The sequence below is a fragment of the Pogoniulus pusillus genome, chromosome 18 (genome assembly GCF_015220805.1).
Source record: "Pogoniulus pusillus isolate bPogPus1 chromosome 18, bPogPus1.pri, whole genome shotgun sequence".
Taxonomy (NCBI): domain Eukaryota; kingdom Metazoa; phylum Chordata; class Aves; order Piciformes; family Lybiidae; genus Pogoniulus; species Pogoniulus pusillus.
Genome location: NC_087281.1, coordinates 24,433,137 through 24,456,299, shown reverse-complemented (window position 1 = coordinate 24,456,299; position 23,163 = coordinate 24,433,137). Strand labels below are relative to the sequence as shown.

Below are 23,163 nucleotides of genomic sequence, written 5' to 3'. Positions count from 1 at the left end.
GAGTGCCACGCTGGCTGCGCTCCCGCGTAGCTCTCCTTGTTCCTTCACTTGCACAAATGAACCCGCGTTTGGAACATGTTTCACCATTAGGTCTAATGGCTCAGTCTGCACATCTGATGCTCATTGGTTATTCCCTGGCTGGTTTTGCTTGTGTGCAGGTTGTGAAACCCTGCCAGAAAGCTTTAGCTTGTTTGGATGGTGTCAAGCTTGATGTCCTTGATGGCAGAGTCCCCCGAGGAGGTGCCTGAAGTCAAAATAAGGTTCTTCAGCTATTCTTCTTTAGGCTTGGGTTGGAGGAGAGTGCCCTCTCTCAGACACAGAGCTCCTCACTGTGACTTCTGTCAAATCAAGAGACAGATCCTGGCCTCCTACCTATATCATGTGCAACAGCAAGAAGGTAGAGGTAGGGTAGTTACAACCTCCTAGGCCATGTCTTGCTTCCCATATATCAAGCTATCTTCGATGCATGCAGGCACCGCTCCAACCCCTGGCTCACCTGCTACCAGCCCAGATGCCAGGCCTGATATCCCAGCTGTAGCACTCTGCAGGAGCACATCAAATTGCTTCTATTGGTAGACAGTGTCAGCAAGAGGACATCTCCCAGCCCAAGCCTCCCTTAGCAGCTCCAGCTCCGTCACAGAGCAAACCAAAGCTCTGTCACTGTGAAAAGAAGCCATATAAAATGCCAGCATTTATTTATTTTTTTAATAACCCTTTTATTACCTTTTTCCCCTCCACAGAACTCGAAAGCTGGTTTGCTCTCACAATTTGACTATAAAATATCCATAGCCATCCAGGCAAATCTTCCCTGGGAGAGTTCCCAGACACTACTCGTTTATAATAGATATGACGAAAGAGAGAAACAGAATACAAATGGACTGTTTGTAGCCACGGCATCAAATATTCAGCAACTGGCAGAGCAGGCTGGTGCTGAATATCTCTCAGCTGGAGAAGGGGAGATCCCTGGAGGCAGTTCCTGTTCTTCTGGAGTTATTTGGTCATTGGTTTTCCTTCCTCTCGCCGCCTCTGGAGTGAACATTCACACTGCCTCATGATTCTGCTGGCCCAAACACAAAATCAAGGGAGAGGGACAGAGAGGAATCCCGTTCCCACCAGGCGTTTAAGAAGGAGGCTGTCCTGCTCGCGGCAGGCACGGCTGTATCGAAGGAGCAGCTGCTTGCTTGCTTCAGGAGAGACAGCTAGCCACAGCAGGCAGCAACCAGTTGCCAAGTTCAAAAAGCCTCTTTGTTGAGGCGGCTTGGTGAGTCAGCATCACAGCCGGGAACAGATTGTCAAGTCCTTATTTCAGCCATCAAACTCCTCTTCCTCCCTTCCCAGGGGATGCCTGGGAGGGGAATGCTTTGAGGGGACAGCGTGCCTGACAGACTGCTCTCACCATGGTTCCCTGACACCTGTCTCTCATGTCCTTTAGCTCAGTAGCGGCTAAGTTAAGATCTGCACAGCCTCTGGCCTGGTGTGGAGTGCTCTTACCCTGCAGCAAGAGATGCCTTCGTCAGACCCTGGGAGGGTGGTTGCTCAGAGAAACAAGGAAATTCCAGCCACAGGGAATTAAACTTTCTGTGTTGCCATTGTGGTCCCTTTGGTACACAGTGGTCACTAATTCTGTAGCTCCCTGTCTCATAAATCAGTGACTGTGCACCAGGGCACTTGTGTCAAGGAATTTATTTGCTCACAGAGGCACCTGCTTGCAAGCAGTGATGTAGGGTATACTCAAGCAGCATTTTTTCAGTCCCCTTCTGATTTGTGAGCTCAGTGCTAACTCTTTTCAAACTATTTTCCTGTATTTTTAATAGAATTAGTCACTGCACACAGGCTTATGACAAGATACAGTCTCAGAGAGGGGAGAAGGCAAAAGCTCCACCTCATTTTGGAGACGGAACTGTTAAGTTGCATCCTGTAGTGGAACTGGCAAGTCCAGGGCTTTAAGAAGTGGACCTGTGTGAGTGAAATGTCTGCAGGCTTCTGGTTTGGCTTGCATTTTTCTGTACTTTGAGCTTCCTTGTTCCACTAGCCCTGTCATGGTCTTACCTTCACGAGTTCCTTCCCAGAAATCAGGGAGTGGGCTTGCTTCGTGGGGTGTGTACAGCATCTGTGAAATGCATGGGAAGTTGAAAGTACTCTCGTTCCACCCTAGAGCTGAGACAGCTATATCTGATCACCCCAGCTAAGTCTGCCCTGTGTAGAACCAGGATGGGAAGCTTCTAAAGAAATTGTAAACTAATTGTTCTCTGCATCTTCCTGAGGAGGGGAAGTGGAGACGGAGGTGCTGATTGCTGGTGTCCAGTGGTAGGACACAGGCACTTGAGAATGGCTCGAAGCTGCGTTGGACTAGATATGAGGCAGCATTTCTTTACTGAGAGGGTGGTTGAAGAGGTCAGTTAGGTGAACTAGGTGGTGATTGTAGGTCTCTTCCAACTGAACTGTCATTCTAAGAGATGATGAGGAGCAGTGGTGGGATTGATTAAGAGGCATTTTGGGTCTGAGTCACTAGAAACAACGAGCCCAGATTAGATAACTCACCGTAGCAACAAAGTTCAAGAAAACCATGAGCTGTTTCACAGAGGTAATTGAGTTGAAGGCAAGAAAGCTTCTATGCTGGTGGCATCGCCACTCTTGCACTCCTGCTGAGCAGAAAACAGAGATAGGGAAGGCCTGCTAAGCTGAGTCACTCCCTTTCTTCTTTAATTTAGATGGCACAACCAGTGAGAAGGTGTGTCTGAGAAGTCATAGTGGATGTCACACGCAGAAACCAGTGTTAGCACAGATGCAGTGTGTTGACATCTTGTTGCTGACAAGGGACAGCAGTCAGAGCTGTCAGGTCACACAGACTGATAGCTACCAGCTACGTCAGTTTAAAAGCGATTCGGCCCATGAAGACATCCTCTTGGTAAGAGCCTACACCGCCGCTCCCAAACTGTGGTTACAAGCACAGCGCCTGGCTGCTGCACGCAGCGGCACTCGTGGCTGCCCTCAGGGTAGCTGCCTTCTGTTGGCGAGATAAAGGTTGCCCTCTCTAGAAATGCGTCATTCCTGAAGTCCCTGCACAGGAGAGACTGCATCACAGGATTGATTGAGCAGGGGCTGCTTTTCCTAACGAGTGTGACTCACTTCCCCCCACGCTCTTGCAAACAACCTGCAGTTACGAGTTACAGGAACAGCTTCTCATGGAAACATTTGTTCCGTTTTTCAGTACTCTCTCCACTTACTCAGGTGGGCTCTTGGCTTTACTCATTCCTCCATCAATAGATGTGTATTTTACTAATGCTTTGTGCTTCCTCTGGGCTTCCAGGGGGTCCTAGTATGGGCCCCTTGAAGAGGCTGTGGTGTCTCCTACTAGCATCTACTTGTTTTTTTGAGAAGTTAGTCAAATACCATCATCATAAGCAAGGATTGTAAATAGCTGGCAAGAGAACCACGTATTTGTCAAGTGTCATGCAAGCTCTGTAAGCTCAGCACAGTGGCTCTGAACCAAAGACCATTGAAGGCATTGCTTTTCTGAAGACTTCAGTGAGCGTTGGATTAGAGCCACAGATATAAAGATTATTAAGACCAGATGGGACCAATACATCATCTAATCAAACTTCCTACATAACCAAGGGCAGAGAACTCTTGCTGGGGCTCAGTAAATACTCTGGATCTACATCTTCATTGGATGTTTACTTAAGAAGAGCATCAACAGCATGCTTGACACATCTTGTGGATGTGGGACTGGATAACTCCTAAATCAAGGAGCTTGGCATGTAAAGATAAGGTGTGGAGAAGAGGGAAAGGTAGTCAGATGTGCACTGGCTGTATGTTGTTTTTCTTCCACAAACAATGAGTCTTTATGGTGATGCAGGCATTCTGCTTGGTACTTTGAATCTGGGTGCACCTATCCCTGCCTTTCCTTGTCCCTCACTATAAGTGCATCACTGAATCAGGTTCCTGGTGCAAATAGCCACTAAAATGTTCCCTTCTTGAGAAGTCCTTTTCTTCTGTCTTGCTAGCATGATCTGATCACCTTTCCTGTGCAGAATTTGTTGGGAAGGTTGCCAGGGGCACAGGTTGGTGATGCCAATTCATTTGCAGATGTCCTGAATCCCTGCAGATCACTTTTGCTCCTGCCTACTTGATCTGAGCATTCATCCAGTGAGAAGCTGCTGTGATTCTCCCTTGCTTCCTCCAGGCTCTCGGCAACACTTCTCTCCATTCAGCTGTGGCTCATGGCAGCAGCAGCAGCCCTGCACAAGGTTGTGTAGCAGTAAGGATATACTGCAACCTAATAATCTTCTGAGATGTCAGGTGTGGCATCAATTATTCAGACCCTGGAACTGCTCGATTCAAAACCTAACAGACAGGAGCAGGAGGTCTCAGTTCATGTCTAGCTACTTCTTTAGGTCACCCTTTTATTCTCTCCATAGCCCGTTAAGTATTTTGCCAGTGCCATGATTGTACAAGCAGAGACTGAAGCTGGCTGTTCGGACACATACCTGTGTCTTCTGACATGATAAAGGCTGGGGTGCAGAGTGCACAACTCTCGTGCACTGCTTCTGCAACTGTCCTAATAAGTTCTTGAACTTCAATGAGAGAGGATTTTGTAACACATTGAAATGCTTCCCAGAGAATGGATGGTGTCATCATTAATGGTTGTTCCAAATGGACTGTTTCTGGGATTCTGTGATCACCGTTGCTTCCAGGAGTGACTGCCACTCCCAAAAAGCTCTGCAGGAATGGCAGACACCTCACCTCTTGAATTTCAATTCAAGTTTGCAGATCCAGGCTGGGAATCTCACTGTCTCAGTCAGTCCCCTGAATGTTTTCTGGTCAAAGTACAGCTGGGCATGAAATGGGAAAGGAAACTCTTGCTGTAATGCATCCTGCCTCAAAGCGGGGAACACAGCCTACTCTAGCAGCCTGCCTGCAGCAAACCATTTCCCAGGCCCGAAACAGCTCTCGTGTCACAGTGGGTCAGGCAGAGGAGAAGGCCAGAGAACAGATTTTCAGCAGTGTCTTCAGTTCAACAGGAAGAATGCATGATCTCAGCTGCACATCCCTGCTGTCTTGCTGGCTTCAGCCTCACACTAAAACAGCCCATCTGCTCCAAGCCCTGAAGCCACGCAGCTGCCCTGTGCCTGGCTCCTGGGACTGAGAGACCACGGGTTGGGTGATGCTGGGGAAATAGGTTGTTAATAGGGAGAGAGAAGAGACTATCTTCCTCAATAGAATTGTATCTGCTTCTGCAGAGCTTTTTAGGAACCCTTCCATATACACCACTTGGGTTTTAGGGACTCTCAGAGACTCCCTTCTCTCTGGCTGTGGTCTTCTGCCCACAGGAGAGAGGCAGGCAACTGTCTGCCTGTTGTACTTTCAAACCTGTCAGTGTCTATGAAGCAGACTTCTGTTTCAGCTCATCAGAGAGCTGAGCACAGTGCATGCTCTCAGCCTGAGAGCCAAGCACGAGTTGTGCGAGGGACCCAGCTGTCTCTGGTGGTAAAGATGAAAGGGTCCATTATCAAACCTAGGAGAAGAGAGCATTTGCCTGGAGACATCTGGGCATGTCACGAAACAGAGGCTGAACAAGGAGCAAGCAGACCTCACAGCCTTCACTCCACTTCTTGAGTCTTCAGAACCAATGAGAAAGGTCGCCTACACATGCTCTCTTTCTTGCTGCATTCCTCATGCTCTCATTATTCCCCAGCTGTCCTTTCCTCCCTGAGGTAGTACCTACTACTTTTGGGGACCATTAGGTACAGCAGCAGCAAGAGGGAAGGGGCTGTCTGGCTGCCTTCACACTGCTTGAGTCCCAGAAATGTTGGAGAGGGAGAAAGATGGGCTGCTGCAGCTCACTAGCCTGAGGCTCAGAGCAGGGGTAATTGCCCTGCACGGGCTGCCCCGCGCTGCTGCCGTGGAGGCTCTTTTCCACAGCTACTTCACCAGTGTAGATCTCAAGTCCTGCCTTAGACTTGGTCTTTATAATGAGAAATTATGGTCTGACATCTCACTACAGGGCCTTAGGGCCTATGGATTAGACAGCCCATTCTGGGATTTGAGGTTAGTTTGTGTGATCTGGTCTACAGTGCTCAGTTGGAGGAGAGACGCAGCTGATGCTGGCTACCGGGTAACAAGAGGGAGATTGCTATGTCTGACAAAGAGCACCACTGGCTGTCTTCCTACTCAGGACAAACAGGAGTCTGTCCCCAACCAGATCACCCTGTGGGCCTCCTTTGATGCTTTGACTTGACATACCAGGATCCTATGCGGGTGGTGTTGCTGGGAGCTGAAGCTGGGGCCAGCTCCCCTGCCCCATGACATGCTCCAAAAAGGCCGTCTGCCATGCCTTCTGCTTGTCCTCCTGCCCCACATGTCCACCAGAAATGGTGCAGAAATAGTCCCACAGTTGCTCATTACATTAAGGGAAATGTGGTACCACATTTGGGGCTATGAGGGCCAGAATAAAGGCAGCAGGGCTAGACGGTTTTGCTGCCCACAGAGCTGCCCAGCAGGGTAGCTGAAGTTTTGTGGATGCATCCCCACTAAGACATCCCATCCTGCTTGCCAGGAGCTGCATGAAGGCAGAGGCATCCGTTTTGGTGCTGAGCACCTGGGGCTTCCCCCACCCTGCCTGGGGCTGAGTCAGAGGCAGTGCTGGGCTCACAGACAATGTGTCCCTGATGTGTGACCAGTTCTGAACTTCTCCATGAGTCACTCTTTACCCCTGCTCTGCTGGAATCGTGTTTCCTTGTGCTACTACAGCCAGCTTTCCCCGGCCAGGCACTGCACACCTTTAGTCTATCTGCCCTCCCTAAGGAGTTTTGCTGATGAGGGCTTTGTTGTGTTAGACAAAAGCAAAGATTTGATCCAACCATCTGGTTTATCTATTCAAGCTCACAAGGAATGCCACACCACTGTCTGGGAAGAGTGTTTCTGCCTTCTGTGCATTTACATAGATCATATTGTTGCAGGCTTGCTCAGAGAGGCAAGGACAAATGCCTTGGCTACATAGGTAAAAGGAGTAGCTATGGAAAGGTCATAACTCCTTTCTTAGGGCTGGGTGGGTAGAAGAGGAGCTGCACAACTGCATTTAGACCAGGATTAGATTTCATCCTGATCTGTGACTTCAGACAGGCTGAATCCTGTGGGTGGTTTTGTGTCAATGTTTTGTATAGGGAGCATGTTTCAGCTTGTTCTCAACCTCTAGAGGTGGAGTTCTGATCCAAATGTTCAGGAGAACTTACTTCCACAGCTACATCCTCTCCTCTTTACACAGGGAAGTCTCTGTGGGTGCACACAGAGACTTTGAAAAGATCTCTGGATAAAAACAAGCTGGTGAGGCAGGTCAGGAGTGTAAAACATTTCTGACAAATAGGTGTTTTTTCTTGTAATGCAGTTTTCTCCCTTTTGGGGCTGGTGATATTTCCTGAAGACTGAAAGGATCTCTGTGTGTGTGGACAAGAAGGTCTTGTAAGTTATCACACATATTGGTTTTGGAGGGAGTCATGCAAGGAGCTGGGGCTTTAACATAAATTATCATGGCACAGAGAACACAGAGCAAATGGGAGCCTCCCTGCACCCAGGCAGTGCCTTCTGACAGCATGCTGCATATGCCAGCATGGGGAGGGGTCATAGCAAGGCAGAATGAATCCCAAAGGAGATCTTCATCTCACAGTGGAGTATCACCATGTAGGAATGGAGCTTGGCAGCATATTTGGGGCTGCTAGGGGACAGAGACCAGTCAGACCTCTCAAGCACCATCCAGCCCAGTAAGCAAGCAGGGGAGACACACCAAGTTCCTTCCCATCTCTGAACCTCAGATTACTCAGTGCTTCCCAGTCTCATTGATGGGTGACAATGACTGCTTCTCTGAGAAAGCTTTTGTGTCCCCTGAGCTGGAACTGGGAAGAGCAAGCTCTGAGGAGGCTGTCTTGTCCCCAGAGGCTGAGTGCTGACTCTCCCTGCTGGGCTTGGTGAGGGAGGGGAATGTGCTGGAGCAAGAATGGAGACGTGCTCAGCCCGTGGTGCTGTTTGTTTTCCACTTTGATGGGCTGGAAACAATCGTGTCCAGTTGAGAGAGGGGTAGGCTTCATCCTGCCTGCTTCCCTCTGCCCACAGAGGGCAGGAGATCTACAGAAGGCGTGGGCAAAATGAGGACCTGATCACTGTTAGGGTTGGTGTCTGGGCAGAAGGCAAGAAGGACCAAGGCTGGGCAGGTAACAGGCAGGGATAACTTGCTCCTAGCCTGGTGCCATGGTCAGATCTGCTTGGGCAGGTAACAGGCAGGGATAACTTGCTCCTAGCCTGGTGCCATGGTCAGATCTGCTGTAAGTTGCCTTGGTGACTCCTATGCTGGCGGCTGGGCACCGTGCAGCACAGCAGCATGGTGAGCTGGCACATGGGAGCAGAGCTGCTGCCCCTGGCAGTGTTCAGGGCCACAGCAGGGCTTGAGGCTGAGAGTTAGACACCCCATCTGTCTTGTAGGGAAAGACATAGTCTGTCCACATCGTGCCCCCCACATCCCTTCCTCAGCAGGGGAAGGGATGCAGTTAAGCAAGGTGGTGTAACGACTGGGATGTCAGGTTGGCAGAAAGCCCAAGGACTCACCATTACTCTCTTCTGAATGCCAGGCTCTGAACCCTCCCTCTGCCCATTCTGCCTGCATACTGGGTGGGCCTTTGCTCTGTTGAGATAGCATAAACTTAATGTTGCAGAGCAGGACGTTTTTTCCTTCCTTGTTTGAATTCCTTAAGCCACATCCTGCTGTCCATGCATCCAAAGCCTGTTAATAGTCACAAACAACCTCTGAGGGAGTTTTCCATGAAAGGGGTGGCAGGATTTTGATTCAAACACTCAGCATCAAAGATGGAATTCTTATGTCATTCATCTTTCTGTGCCAATGCTTTCTCTAATTAGACTGTGGATCAAATGAGCAAAAGAGCTCAAGCATGGCTCCACTGCAAGTCTGCTCCTACCATATCACCATCTGCTCCCTATATACACAGACAGGTGGGGATATGCCAGAGAGAATGAGCTGGAGCCTGCCTTCCTCCCATTAGCACTCACATTCCTCATTACAAGACAGACATGACCATACCACTGCATTTAGCTCACTGCCTGCATGCCCCAGGTCTCCCTGCCTAGCATGTGCCCCTGCAGGGGTCCAGCCACATGTCCACTCATTTTGCCTCTTTACAGTGAGTGTTGTTGCTTTGCTGGTCCATTCCCTCTATCCCAAAATCAATATGAATGCTAAAGAGGGCAGATAGCAATGGATCATAGATCAGTCTATGATTGGTTTTGCCATGTCAGGGGATATTGCTTCAAACCCATCTTTATTTGATGGTCATTTAAGGGGGGTAAATGTGTCTGTTTCTTTGAGTCTTTTACATCCACAGTAAAATCCAAACAGAATTCCCTGTAACCAGATACCAGTAAATTGCACAAGTCTACTGCAGGGGAAACATTGCCTGTCAAAACTTCCTGTGTTGCATTTCAGATCCCCAGAAAGTCCTATCTGCAGCAGGGACCTGGAGGCTTTGACTCCCCTAATCCCTTTCACTACAGCCTCCCCGCTGTAAGGGTGCAGGAAGGCTGTGTCCCATAAGAAATAGCCAGCCTGTAGCACAGCACTGAATGTGCAAGGTGGCTCTCCAAAGCCTCTTCACGAGTAGAGGTGAGATAGGGGAGCTTTCCAAACTCTGTCCAAGCCTCTTTTCTTGGTATCGATAATCTTTATGAACCCTCCCACTTAAAAGTTACTGAAGTGGTGGCTGTAGGAAAGGGGCTGTGTAATGGCCCTGTGGCTGAACACAGGGGACCTGCACACCAAGCTGAGATCACTTAAAGACATGTAGAAGTAAAGCCTTCTGTGATCGGGAGTGGAAAGCAGCCAAGAAACTTAATTGTCTTAACTCCACATATATTAATGTATGAAGTGCTTTTGGAAGCTGTGAAACAGAAAATATACCCTGTCACAGCAGGAGGATAACTTTGCATCCCTAGAAACTCTGAGTCAGTACAAGCTGATATTATTTCTCTATCTGTGCTATCATTATTTTTCCACCCTCTGCTTTCTAGCTCTCAGAGCAGTAACTTTCCCCCCAGCACTGTAACTGAGAACATGGGCCTGACACCGACTGCTATTCATTAACATCCATTTCAGTGAGACAGCGAGAGACCTGTCTTTGTTGTGGGGATTACCAGCAGTTAGAGATTCTTTCTGGGGACTGTCGTTTGCTCCTGGAATTTGCTTGTGTGAAGCTTTGGGCTGTTAGTTTGTGGTCGGTGGTGTTAGCGCTAAACCACGCTTAAAGCGATTGCTCAGGGCTCCTGCTAGAAAGGTAAGAGCTCTTCTCCCCCTGGCTCAGGTTTAGCCCTCATACTGGGTCTGCAATTGATTCTGCCAGGCTGGGCAAGGTCTCAGTCGTCTTCACACTGTGTATCTCTTTCCATCCACTGAACCTCCCTTGCCTAGAGGGAGGATTTCGGTTTCTTCTTGGCTCAGTGTGTCTTGCCTAGAGTTTGAAATGCCAAGGGAATTTGAATGGAGGCTTTCAGCCCTGGCTTCCCAGTTTGTTGCCAAACTAAACTGGGGCCACAGCCAGGATTTCTTATAGGTAGCAGGTCTCCTGAGGTCACCTCATGCAGAAGTGCAGCAGGAAGTCATAGTAAGATCAAGCTGCATTCAAACCTTCAGCCAGTACAGCTTCTGGCTGTGGGTCTTGACAGCCTTCCCTGCCCATCCCTTGGAGCTCTGCTGCACTTGGCACAGCAGCCTGTCTCAGCAGGTAGTGTCATCTTCCCTTTGCTTCCTAGCCACATAGCTGCCTGCCTCCCAGCTGAGCTGCATAAACTGGGCTGGGGATCACCACCCTGCATTAATCCCTGGAGAGCCCTTGAGGAAACCCCTACCTTGTCTGCCATCCCACACAGACTGTGCTCATGGCCCTGCCCTGGCAGACCCTGCCTCCCTTCCTATGTTGGCTCTTCTCTACCTATGCTGCTATTCAGTGCAACAATGAAGTCCCCATCCTGTGGAAACTGCAAGAAGACCTTTTCTTGTTGTGAGAAGGTAACATTTAAAGACATCCCTTGGGCTACTCTATCTGGCAGCCCAGATGGTGCTCTTTTGTGTGAGTGCCACTCTTTCCAAATGCCAGCTCTGGTATCAAACACAGCAGCAGAAGGTATGTCTCACTCTCCATGTATCTGATTGCTCATCACTCCTCACTGGCCTTTATTCTCCCTTTTGATTGGGAGGAAAGAGTAATACAGCTTACAAGACAAATGCAAAGGTTGCCTCGTGTGAGGAGAGGTAACAACAGGATTGAGGTGTCCTGGGGTTTCCCTTGCATTTGTCTGTCTCCTAGCTGCAAATAGATGGCCTGGGTTTGCATGTGCCTTACCAGAAGCTGCCCACTGGAAATGCCAGGCACATCTCTTGGGAAGATGGGGAAGGGTCAACAATGACAGAAACAGGTGACAAAACTGGCCAGCTAGATTTGGACTCTTGATACAGGAAACAAGGCATGACTGTAGTATAAAACCAGGCAAAAGGAGTGTCTGCAACAGCTGGCACCAGGGAACATCTCCCAGGGGCTTTCCACATCTCCACCGATGGAGGCATGGGGGCCGAAGAGCAGGTCTCACTTCAGTTCTTCAGAGCAGAGGAAAAGCAGAAGAGTTCAGGCACATCTGTTCCCATAGTGTCATCTTGCTCAGGTCTTGTAAAATCTTTGCTGTGTTTCTGCATTCCTCTCTGCATTGGTGTTATTATCCTTCTTCATTATCATCATCCTGTCATCTCAGCAAGTACAAGCAGTTTGCTAAGGACCACATGTCAAATGAGTTCACAGCTGTGAACATCCCACACGTGTATGGACCATGCACTCACCACCTCCTGTGAAGTGGAATTTGAATATGTACTGTAGGAGCACCTTACAAACATCAGGTGGCTGCTTTGGTCTGCACTTAGTATGCTGGAAGCTAGGTAGTGAGCACAGACAGTTAATAAGGCATGAGGTGTGTGTTGCTAGATCGCGTGGGGATGGGTTTGGGCAGCTGTGAATTCAACAGGAGCTACACATGTCAGTATCTACACAGACTCTACCCCGCTTTTTTCTCAGCCTGAGAATTAATCTGTGGGTTTTCCTGCACCTACATGGAATCCTGGAACAACATTTTATTTCAGGGCAGAGGCTTTCCCTTGGAAAATGCAATGCCTTGCAGCACTTGTTCCATCCCAGAGTTGGCTTTTGGGGTCAGACTGAAAAAAATGGAGATAAAAAATCCCTGAGCAACTGGAAAGATGACTTGGAGCTCTCTATAGTCAAGGACTGTAAGGGTTTGTGGTTCTGTCTGTAGCTTCATTTCTAAGAATCTCCATAACAGGCTGCATGTTCTTAAACTTGACTGGCAGCCTGCAGCAGACCAACACATCGTAGAAGTGTAGAACAACCACACAATTTTTAACATCTACAGCAGCATGGACCTAGTTCAGATGAAGCAGAGGCTTCATCTCTGTTCAGTCTGAAGCCCTGCAGTCTCTGCCGTGGCTCCCAGAAGCACATTCTCAGTGACAGTGTTAGTGGGAAGAGGGAGGTGTTGTGGCTCTTGCCCAGTCTCAGGCCGGCTCTGTAGCTTAATCATGACTGAAGGTAAGGCTATGAGTTCCGACTGCCCTTCACAACTCCAATTTGTAAGACAGTCATGGGCATGCTGTTCATCTGTTTTGACCTTCGGTTTTCCATGTGTAGACAGAGGTAGTGAAACACTGCATGCAGCTGGCAGATAAGGGAGCTTCCCTTCCAGTTGCAAACCGTTTGAAGTACATCTGCTTGTGTTCAGTGTTGTTCTGTTAGGGAATTTGGAAGCCAAAAGGCTGAAACTTGTTCCCTGATGCTGCCAGAAAGTAAAGCTGTCAGCCACGTCGTGTTCAGGCTTAGCTTTGGTTTAGGCCAGGCATTCACATCCAGTGCTTTGAGGGCATTAAGATGCATTCCAGATGCTTCTCTGGGTCTTTATCTCTCCTTTGCTTTTTATCTAGGGCATCAAAGTTCATTTGCTGCCTGATTTGTCCTAGTGCTGGCTACTCAGCCAGGCTCTTGTGTGGCAGATCCAAGCTGCAAGTCACAGAATCACAGAATGTTAGGGGCTGGAAGGGACCTAGAAAGGTCACCCAGTCCAACCCTCCTGCCAGTGCAGGATCACCTGTACCAGATCACACCAGAATGCATCCAGGTGGGTTTTGTATATCTCCAGAGAGGGAAACTCCACAACCTCCCTGGGCAGCCTGTTCCAGTGCTCTGTGACCCTCACACTGAAAAAATCCTTCTCATGTTTACATGGAACTTCCTGTGCCTCAGTTTCCACCCACTGCCCCTTGTCCTGTCATTGGGCATCACCCAGCAGAGCCTGGCTCCAGCCTCCTGGCACTCACCCTTTGCATATTTATAACCATTGATGAGGTCACCTCTCAGTCTCCTCCTCTCCAAGCTAAAGAGTCCCAGCTCCCTCAGCCTCTCCTCCTAAGGAAGATGTTCCACTCCCTTAGTAATTTCTGTGGCTCTGCACTGGACACTCTCAAGCAGTTCCCTGTCCTCATTGATCTGAGGGGCCCAGAACTGGACACAATATTCCAGATGCAGCCTCACCAGGGCAGAGCAGAGGAAGAGGAGAACCTCTCTTGACATGCTAACCACAGACCTTCTGATACACCCCAGAATGGCCACAAGAGCACATTGCTGGCTGATGGTCAACCTTCCATCCACTAGGACCCCCAGGTCCTTCTGCCCTTCACTGCTCTCCAACAGGTCAGTCCCCAGCCTATACTGATACCTGGGGTTGTTCTTTCCCAGGTGCAAGACTCATTCAGTTTCTCCCTGCCCAACCCTCAGCCTGCCCAAGTCTCACTGATGGCAGCACAGCCCTCTGCTGTGGCAGCCACTCCACCCAGCTTGGTGTCACCAGCAGACTTGCTGACAGTGCACTCTGTGCCCTCATCCAGCTCCTTGATGAATATATTGAGCAGAGCTGGCCCCAGTACTGCGCCCTGAGGGACTCCACTAGTTACAGGCCTCCAACTAGACTGTCCCATTGACCACAACTCTCTGACTTCTTTCCTGGATGGTAGCCTGGTGACTGCACCACGCTGGGGAGCTCTCTAGTGTTATCCCTGATCCAGGCTCCAGGCAGACTGCAGACTTCCCTGTGAAGTTGAGGGTCAACCCTCTGTTCCTGCTGGGAGTGAGTCTACAACAACCAGAACTCTTCTCTGCTTCCTTGTGGAAGGGGCTGCAGTGTGCACTTGACCCCTGCCATGGCCAGGTCCCCAAATGAGAGTAGAGTCCACAGTGACTGGTTTTAGCCCTTGCCTGCTGAGAAAGCAGCTTCCTAGTACTTCTCCATTCACTCTCAGTCCCTCACCTCACTGGCTCTGACATCTGCAGTTAGCTGCTCCAAACAGAATTCTGTTGACATTGATCTGCAGGGCTATGTAGTTCCCATGTAGACCATCAGTTTGGACAAAAGCCTCTGTGAGGATTGGGTATCCTTCTTAAAGAGACTTTTCCACACAGGAAGCTTCTGAGGACAGGAAGGATACCAAGAAACCAGTAGCCCAAAACTGGTTTTGCTGGAGGTTTCTGTAGTGACTTCCCTCACCCTTGGCATTGTCTTTCCAGGAGGGAGATTCCACTTGCTTAGCTCTGTCTCCCCAAGGTTGTGCAGTGCCAGCTGGTTGAGAGAGAAACAAATTATTTTGCTTCTTATCTTGGGTTGTGGTGTGCATCTGAAATTGGGTACTACAAGGAAAGGAAATTGGATACATTCTGCCTGTCCCATCAGGCATTCATCTAGTTTTCTCAGCTAGCCTTAGTGTTAATAATGCTTCTGAATATTTCCAGGCAATAGCATGTCTCTCTTCCCTCACTTCACTAAATTACACACATACTTCATTCTTTTAACCTTCTCTTGTAAGTCAGCCACTCAGAATCTAAACGTTTCACCTCCCTTATGATGTATCTCTTGCCTCCTTGTGATGTATCTCTTGCTTTCTGACAGCCAGGCACTTGGCAGGAGAACTTCCAGGTCCCCGTCCTTCATACAGCGTCACAGAGGCTGGTGTGCCAAGAATGAAGAATTCCAGGGGATCGTGCAGGAGGGAGGCTCCATGGGAAAGTCTCTTTCCCTCTCTGTTCCCCTGACCTCCTGCTGCCTCACCCAAGGGCATACCTGGATGGGAATGCAGGCTCCCAAGCACAGACACTCTCTGGATGTACAAGCAGGGGTTATGATTGCCTCTCTGCTCTCAGATGCAGCATGGCTGGTGGTGAAAAGCTGGAGACAGTGATGAGCAGCAGCGTGACTGGAGCTGTGATTGATTTTTTTTGTTTGTGAGCTGAATTACAAAAAAAAAAAAAGGGAGGAAAAAGTGTTTCAGGTCAGCCCTGAGTGAAGGTTTAAAAAGTGTTTTTTCACTGAAACAAGAAGCCAGCTGAGGGGATTGCTGAAAAGACGCTGCAGGAGGACAAGCTGAGCTAGTCTTACTTGTGCATGGAGAGCAGGGGCTGCCACACTGTTCTCCAAGAGAGCTGACAATACTTTGAGATGTGTTGGCTGTGGTTTGATAGCAGCCAGAAGCTTTGGGGAGTTGCTTCTTTCTTTTTCTTTTCTTTTGTTTTAAGAACTTGCTGTTGCTTCGCAGAATCTTTGTGTCCCGCTGCGAATGTGGCGCTGGCATGGCGCAGATGGCGTGGCACAGGCGGTGCTCCCTAGCACCAGCAAAGGACAGTTTGCACCCTCCCAGGCTGCTTGCAGGACAAGAGGCAATTGAGAACACAGCTCCTATTTCTGCAGGCCATGGCCGGAGCCCGGGCAAGGAAAGGGCTGTGAGCTGCAGAACATACATCAGGTGTTAATGATGTTAGCGGAGAGGCAAATACGTGCCCAGGGTTCCTCAGCTCAGGTGGAACGTAGAAGAAATGGTATAGCTCCAATGAAAGGGGGTCAGGGTGCTCAAGGGCCAGAAGAAGAAGTCCTGTGGAAGAGAAGCCAAGGAAGCCAAACTTGCTCAGTCTGATAAAGAGGAGCCCAAGGGGTCCCCAGCTGAAGGGAAATGTCAAAGATCAGTAGTATTAGACAATACAATGGAGAACAGCAGCCACAACTGGTAGCACTGGAGGCTCACACGAAACGTTAGGGAGAGTTGACTTCCTCAGGAGATTTCAGGACTGGGCCAGGCAAAGCCATGTTCTGCCCTCATGTAGAGAGGAAGACAGTTTCAGGCAGAAGTTGGGTGGGATGCCTCTAGAAGTCCCTTGCAGCTGGGATTTCTGCCACTCCCCTCTTATGCTACCCCAGCCATGACACAGACAGGTGCTGCTTTGCCCTGTCGTCTCCTCTCTCTCCACCTGGGTCTGTGTGCTCCCTTGGATAGCCAGGTGGATGAAATGTTGCCAGTGGCACTTGCCCACTGTCTCCAGAGGTTACTGCTGAGGTTCTGCAGGCTGTCCCTGGGCTGAGGCGTACAGCTGCAGCTCAGGGCTGAGCCCCAGAGCTGTGCCAAGAGCACGCCAGTGGCGTTACTCTCTTACAGGCTCCCTGAACCTGCTGGTTCGCGTGCGGAACAAGCGAGCCATCGACACCCAGGTTTGGTCACTCAGTGGGAACCGGGGCAACATGTGGCAGCAAGCACACGTACCCATCAACCCGCCCGGGCCCTTCCAGGTGAGTCAGCTACACAAGGAGCCGCCTGCCTCCTGTCCATGTGCCATCAGCTGTAGGAGACTTCCCAGCAGGCTACTGCCTCTGTAGCGTAGAGGCTGGAAGGCACAGGGAGGGCACAGGGAGGGCACTGGGAGCTCTGCAGCCTCAGAGTCGCTGGAGCAAGGCAGGAGTTTGGTGAACACTTGGAAATCAAATCCACTGCTCTCTGAAACCATCCAGCATTGTTATATGTAGGCATCAGTTTGGCTCTGCAGATGTTCTGGTTATTGCTGGTCTGGAAACTGCTTTTCGAAGAGCTGCTTCCTTTGGTCACAGAGTGACTGAGCCCTAGAGGTTTCTTTTAGCTGCAAGAGCCTGCCTCCACTGTCCCCTTGCTCTAGGACTGTAGAACACCTGTGAGTGAGAGGGAGGCACTCTGCTGACTGAGTCGTTTCTGCGTACCCAGGAAGTGGGCTGCTTTGTTCCTGGGTGTGTCACTGGTGACTTTTTAGCCCACCATGCTACTTTGCTTTGTAGATTGATCCTGAGAGCTGGGTCTGTGCGTGACGGTAAGTTGTGGCACTGTGGCCAGATACCCAACATGCTTTTGGGTACCTAAAAATAATACACAAGCATTGAGTTACTCTTGAAAGCACTGTTCAGTGTTGGGTGGTTTGTTAGTGCAGGACATTTACTAAAGCAGAGCTCTGCATGCTCGTTCATTACTCTGCAGTCAGCACACAGGGGCTGGTGCCATAGCAGTGGAGTCCCGCTCTCGGGGTCCTGCGAGTACTGGAGATACAGGCAGGAATCGTTCATTTGGGGCCCCAACAGATTGAGTCTGTGTCCTAATCACCTCTGCAGAGCCCCACAGGCTGGCAAAGGTCCCCCACAACTGCAGCCTCATGCTGGGATCTATCTGTGCTCTGCTTGCAGATCATCTTCGAAGGCGTCCGGGGCACAAGCTACGAGGGGGACATTGCCATTGATGACGTCACTCTGAAAAAGGGGGACTGCCCAAGGAAGCCAGTTGGACCGAACAAGGGTGAGAGGAAAAGGAGTCAGTGGGACTGCATCCATGAATGCATGTGCTAAGGGTGCTCATCAGAGACCACATGGGTGTGGTGGACGGACGCAACAGGACAGTAACTCCGTCAGCAGAAGTCAGTAGAGGAGCTATCAGTCTCCTGAACTTGTTATTTATAGTCATGAGTTAGGAAGAGCTCGGAGGATCAACCAGGTCTTGTAAGGACTGCGCTGCCAGACAGAATCAGTATGTTGTGTGGGGGTGTTATCCCCAAGCAGCTACAGGCTTCTGCAATTTCTCATATCCTGGAAATCCTAGATATGGGAGCTTTGGAAAGAGAAAGACCTTCTGTATGCTTTAATGGCCTCTGTAGCATTAAGTCAGTCCTTCCCCAGGGTAAAAATGTGCCTTCTGAGGCACGCAGGCTGGGAGGGCTGGACTTTATCCCATTGCCCTGTAAACAGACAGGCAGCCAGGGTATTGTACAATGCAGGATAGGAGCAAATTAGCCAAGCTGTATATCAAATCCTTCCTGACCCTGACAGTGAGTGCTTGAGCTAAATCAAACCAAACCCTTTCTGGCACATCCACATCATCCTGGTGCCAGCATTGCAGAAATGGAGACAATCCCAATCCCACTCCCACTGTGGTGCACCATAGGCTGAAGCACAGCAAGGTGTATAAGCAGTACATAAGCAGCAGTCCACGTGTGGGAGTCCCTGGTGTGCCTTGTGCCTTAGTCCTGACTGTATCCTCAGTAGCATGCCCTAGGTGGGCAAGAGAGCAGACATTCAGAGTATGCAAACCAGAGACATGCAGGCACTTGTGAGCAAGGTTCAACTGATTTGTCTTGGACAGAAAAAAGGTTTGTTAAGGAAGAGTCATTTTCACCAGTTTTCTGAACTCCAAGGGTGAAGCAGGAAGCAAAGCATCAAAGTCATAGGACATGACAAATGTCAGAGTTCCAGGTCTGTTTCACAGGTAAGGTCTGTTTCGATCTGTGACCGCCAAGCTGTAACCAAAACACAAGTAGAGCCTTTTGTTTGACTCAAGTTGAGTCTTCTGGGGAAGAAAGAAGAGTTGGATTACAAAAGTAATTAATATTCAACTTTTTCTCCTGGACTAGAAAAGAAATAAGGTTTGGAAGCCTTAGGAATGTCCAAAGAAAGATTTTTCAACAGGTCTGGAAAGCAATTTGAGGTGGGAGGAGAGGCTAAGGCAACAATGTGTGCTGATTTGTTTGCTGAAGTCTGGATCTGTCCCATCCCTAATTCTTGTCTCTCTTCTCGACCAGCAGCAGTTGCTCTTCCAGGAAGTGGCGTCCCAGCCCTGCACAGACCTTGTCTTTGTGGTGCATTGACTTTCTTCCTTTACATGCTGCTCAGATGATGGCAAGTGAGCGCTCCTGGCTTCAGACTGAGATATTCCTGCTCCTTTCCTCCTCAGCCACCTCTGCTCCTTTTCCTCCCTCCTCACTGGCACACCAAAGTGTCCATATGTTACCAAAGACTGACAGGCATGACCAGGCAAAGGGCTCTGGTTCAGAACCAGAGCACTCCTTGAGAAAGTCATAATGTCTAGAACAAAACTAAAAAGAGATACAAGTGTTTTGTAAAAGCAAGTGCACAAGAGAGAAAGTGAGAGAGCAAGCAAAGAAGGGAAGAAACAGAGACACACAGAAGAGAAGGGTTGGAAGTGAGAAAGTAAGAAGAAAGTGAAGAATGAAGGAGGACAAAACCACCCCCGTGTTCCCCTGAGAACAGGACTTCCTCAGGGAAGTGGGAACTTGTTTTAAACAAACAAACAAAAATATATTAAAGCACAAATTTCTACCAGAACAGTTACCTTCTTTGCTGCAGAGCCCACAGCCTAGTGGATGGTGCTCCGCAGTGCTCCCCTTGCCTCCCCGTGCTCTCCTGCTGGCTGGGGCTGCCCCGCTCCGGCTCCGGCTCCGGCTCCCTGCAGTGACGCCGTGCTGGAGCGTGAGGCAGCAGCCACCCCCGTGCTGGTGGCTGGAGCATCTTGCCTTGCACTGCATGTGCTTCGGTGTCTCTTAGCCATCTGCATCTTCCAGGATTTCTTTAACTGCCCTCTCTGTGGTTTGCTTTGGCTTTTTCTCACCGCTCTGTGCTTCTCATCCACCAGCCTGAAGAAGATGGAGCAGGAGTGGACCCATCACATGGACCTCAACAAGTGGTGGAGAAGCCCTAGCTGGAGTCAGCTGCAGCGTTGGCCTCTGAGCACCTTTTTCTCTCTCTCAGCACTCATGCTGAGTTGAGAAGCTGTGAAAGGAGGTCTGAGCTGGAGACAGATGTCTCTGTGGGGCTGAGGGATGGGGCAGGGTGGAGTGGGATGGGAAGGGGAAGCAGTTGCATGCTGGCTTCTCCCTGTGAATACTGGGGTAGCAGTCACCTTAGCCCTAAGGCCAGGATTGCTTCTCTGCCTCTCTGTTGTTATCCATATATTTTGGTCTTTTATTCCAATGCTTACTTTTCCCCACCTTAGTTTTTTGGATTATGAGAAGAATCAGGCACTTAAAACTTCTTCAGCCAGATAGTGGGTCTCATGCCCAGGACCCAGCTCCTGGGACAGCAGTTCAGGCTGCTCCCTCTCACCTTCTGCCTTTTAGCACACACATTGCATTGGCTGACTGGGCAAAGTGTGGCAGCAGAATCTCTGCTCAGGGACAAGGTGGCTGAATTTTGTCAGTAGATGCAGTCTCATGGACACTGAGCTTCCACTGCCAAAGCCGTGGCCAGAGAAGCTGAAAGGTGGAACAGGCAGGAAAGTACTCCAAGGATGGGAGCAGGAAGCTTAACCCAAAAGAGGGGCATGTGCTGAACTGTCACTCCATTTGCCACTGAGCAGCAGGGTAATAGGGATGGAGGAAATTCATCTGCTTCCTGTTATCGTCATGAGAGGGTGAAGTTGCAGTCTCTTTGCTGCAGACCTATAGCAGATCAGGCTGACCCCCTCAGGGTGAAGGCACATTCTGCTCCAGATGAACCCCTAGGGGAAGGGTCTGCCCTGCACCAGTGAAGTATGAACTGTGATAGCCTGGTTTGAACAGGAAGCACCTCTGGGCATGACTTACCTCCTTGCACAGGGCAGGGTTTAGCCCCACAGGACTGTGAACAGGTTTACTAGCCCATACTCTGGCAGCTCAGTTAAGTGAGACTCTTCCCCTAAAAGACACCCATCCAGACTCCATGTCTGGGGGGGTCACCCCTGAGCCTCTAGTACCCATGGCATACCCATTTCTGATGAATATATCAGCTTCTCTGCGACAACAGCAGTTGTATCAAATCACCTGAATGTATGAGCTGCCTCCTGCAGTGCTTAGCTTCCAGCAACAGCTGGTGCCTCATTTCCTCCACTGGTGCAGGAGGAAAGCTCCTATTTTACTTCCAAGCCGGCCAGTCTGAATTTTTAACCCCCTGGCTCTCTACCCGGGGTGCCATTCGTCTGCACTAACGCTCCCCGCGCACTGTCGGAGCGAGAAGGCACAGGGAGACCTCGCTCACAGAACTCAAATGGCGGTGAGAGGCTCTCACGTGCTTCTGTTGCTCTTCTCCACCTCCAGGAATATAGACTCTGTCTTTTCTGACCCGCTCCAGAGCCCAGACCTTGATCCACTGCATACCTGAGTGGGAGACCTGTGGCCCTTTCCCAGGGCCAGGCGGTGGTGTGGGATGCTGTGGCTGCCAACAGAAGTTCCCTTTCTTGCTGCGTGCTGCAGTTTTCACAGGCAGTCAGTGTCACTCTTTTCTTTTATCTAAGTTATTCGGTCCTGTGCTATTCCTTTCCTCCATGCTTCTTGGAGACCAGAAGTCGTCACCTCACTGATTAGAGTCCATTTTCACTTCTAGGAGAGAGATGGTGCTTTCCAGGGACCCTTAGGTGCTTCACAATGGCTGATTCTAGGGGGCTTCTGCTGGGCAAAAGGTGGAGACAGGAGCATTTCTCTGTCAGTGGGAGGCAACCCAGGGCAACCTTTCACCTGTTAGGCTCTGAGGCAGAGCCCCTGTGACCTTGCTTCTACTGGCTGCTTAGCCAAGGTTGCACAGGCATGGTTTTTTTGGTGTTTGGTGGGCAGCACAGGTGCTGTCGGTGTGGCAAGGTGCAGCCCCAAGGTTCAGGGTCATGGACAAAGCCTGTGTGTGAGGCAAGTGTCAGCAGAGGGGCACCACATTTTCAGAAAGGGACACCTGCAGGAGAGGTGTAAATGCCTCACCAGGCTGACCCGTGGCTTAAGAGGCAAGAAGCTCATTGGTGGCAGTGGGTCCAGGGCAATGCAGGCAGATTGCCCTAGTCAAAGAAGCCTTCTCCTGCTGTCAGATATGGGTCTGTCAGACTCTCAGGGAGCCCTTTCCTGCTTAAACCTCTGCTTCTTTATCTCTCTTTGGAAAGCAGCTGGTGGTGAGTTTTTGGGGAAAGTCATTAACCCAAGTGCCTCAGCTAGTCAGAAGTAGCAAAGGTGAAAGGAAGGACCTAGTTTCCCTGGCAGATGTGCTAAGAGTGTAGCAGAGGAAAAAGGCACTTCAGCAGCAAGGATGAGAAGCTGTACAATGAGTGGGTAGGGTGGAAGGTAGTGTCCATCCTCTCTGAGGACAGTGGTATTTGTAGCTTAGTACCCCATGCTTGAGGGGACAATTCTGCTTGCAGTGTTAATGCATCCCAGCTGAGATACAAAGCCATGCTCCTTACCCCTTACAATCAAAGATCCCTTCACACTGGCTAAATCACCATCCTTAATTACAGACTGCCACCTTAGATACCTGTTGCAGTTCCCACATCATGTTTCTCTTCATGTTGTTTTATGCTGTTCTGTGCCTATCAAGTAGCTGCTATATTCCGCTCCAGAAGTGGCTGCGGTTCAGTGATGGTGGAGATTATGCCTGTACATAGTATCAAAGTCCCTGCAGAAGAAAAGTGCAATATAAATTTAAGAGACTGTTTTTATTTACAAGGAGACCTCTGCTTGGTAGTTGTAGAAATACATTAGGAAGAATGCTGTGTGGGTGTTAGCCAATATATACTCCATTTCTTTTCTTTTTTTCAGGGTATAAACCAGAAAGATTGTGAGTGTGCAGGCTCCTGGGTATAAGTTGTAGATATTAGAAGTAGTGAATGCTGCTGTGTACTTACAAGTGGGGCTTACAAAGAAACTTTCATTTGAAACCTCTTTTTGTAGCTGTTCATTGTACTCTAAGAAAATACACTTTTTAATGATGATTTTCCAGAGTGTAGTGCAAGTCCCAGTAGCAGGTCATCCACATGACTTCAGTCCACGGATCAGTTCCTACCACACGCTCTGAAGGCAGCTCCTGGCTGGCAGTAGTACACTGGTTATCAACCACTGGAAGGCAGTGGAGCCAGTACATTTCCTTTGATGTGGAGTTAAGTAATTTGGAATGTCTGAGTGAACTCTTCCCAGA

General features: G+C 49.6%; 1 protein-coding gene and 1 long non-coding RNA gene across 7 annotated transcripts in view; one reads left to right on the top strand and one right to left on the bottom strand.

Annotated features, from left to right (window-relative positions):
• MDGA1 (MAM domain containing glycosylphosphatidylinositol anchor 1) overlaps nt 1-19,563 on the top strand; it is a 162,365-nt gene extending 142,802 nt beyond the window's left edge. For 4 of the 6 annotated variants that reach the window (XM_064158839.1, XM_064158842.1, XM_064158841.1 and 1 more), the window contains 3 exons: nt 16,589-16,719; nt 17,635-17,743; nt 19,020-19,563. In XM_064158839.1, coding sequence (XP_064014909.1) covers nt 16,589-16,719; nt 17,635-17,743; nt 19,020-19,114 — 335 coding nt within the window. In that variant the 3' untranslated portion in view covers nt 19,115-19,563. Of the gene's footprint in view, nt 1-740; nt 1,544-16,588; nt 16,720-17,634; nt 17,744-19,019 lie in introns of those variants that run through there. The other 2 variants (XM_064158840.1, XM_064158843.1) reach the window with 2 other exon arrangements.
• Nucleotides 19,564-22,218: 2,655 nt separating this feature from the next.
• LOC135183626 (uncharacterized) overlaps nt 22,219-23,163 on the bottom strand; it is a 39,928-nt gene continuing 38,983 nt past the window's right edge. Inside the window, exon 4 of the long non-coding RNA XR_010305618.1 lies at nt 22,219-22,644. This is a non-coding gene — a long non-coding RNA (uncharacterized LOC135183626). The remainder of the gene's footprint in view (nt 22,645-23,163) is intronic.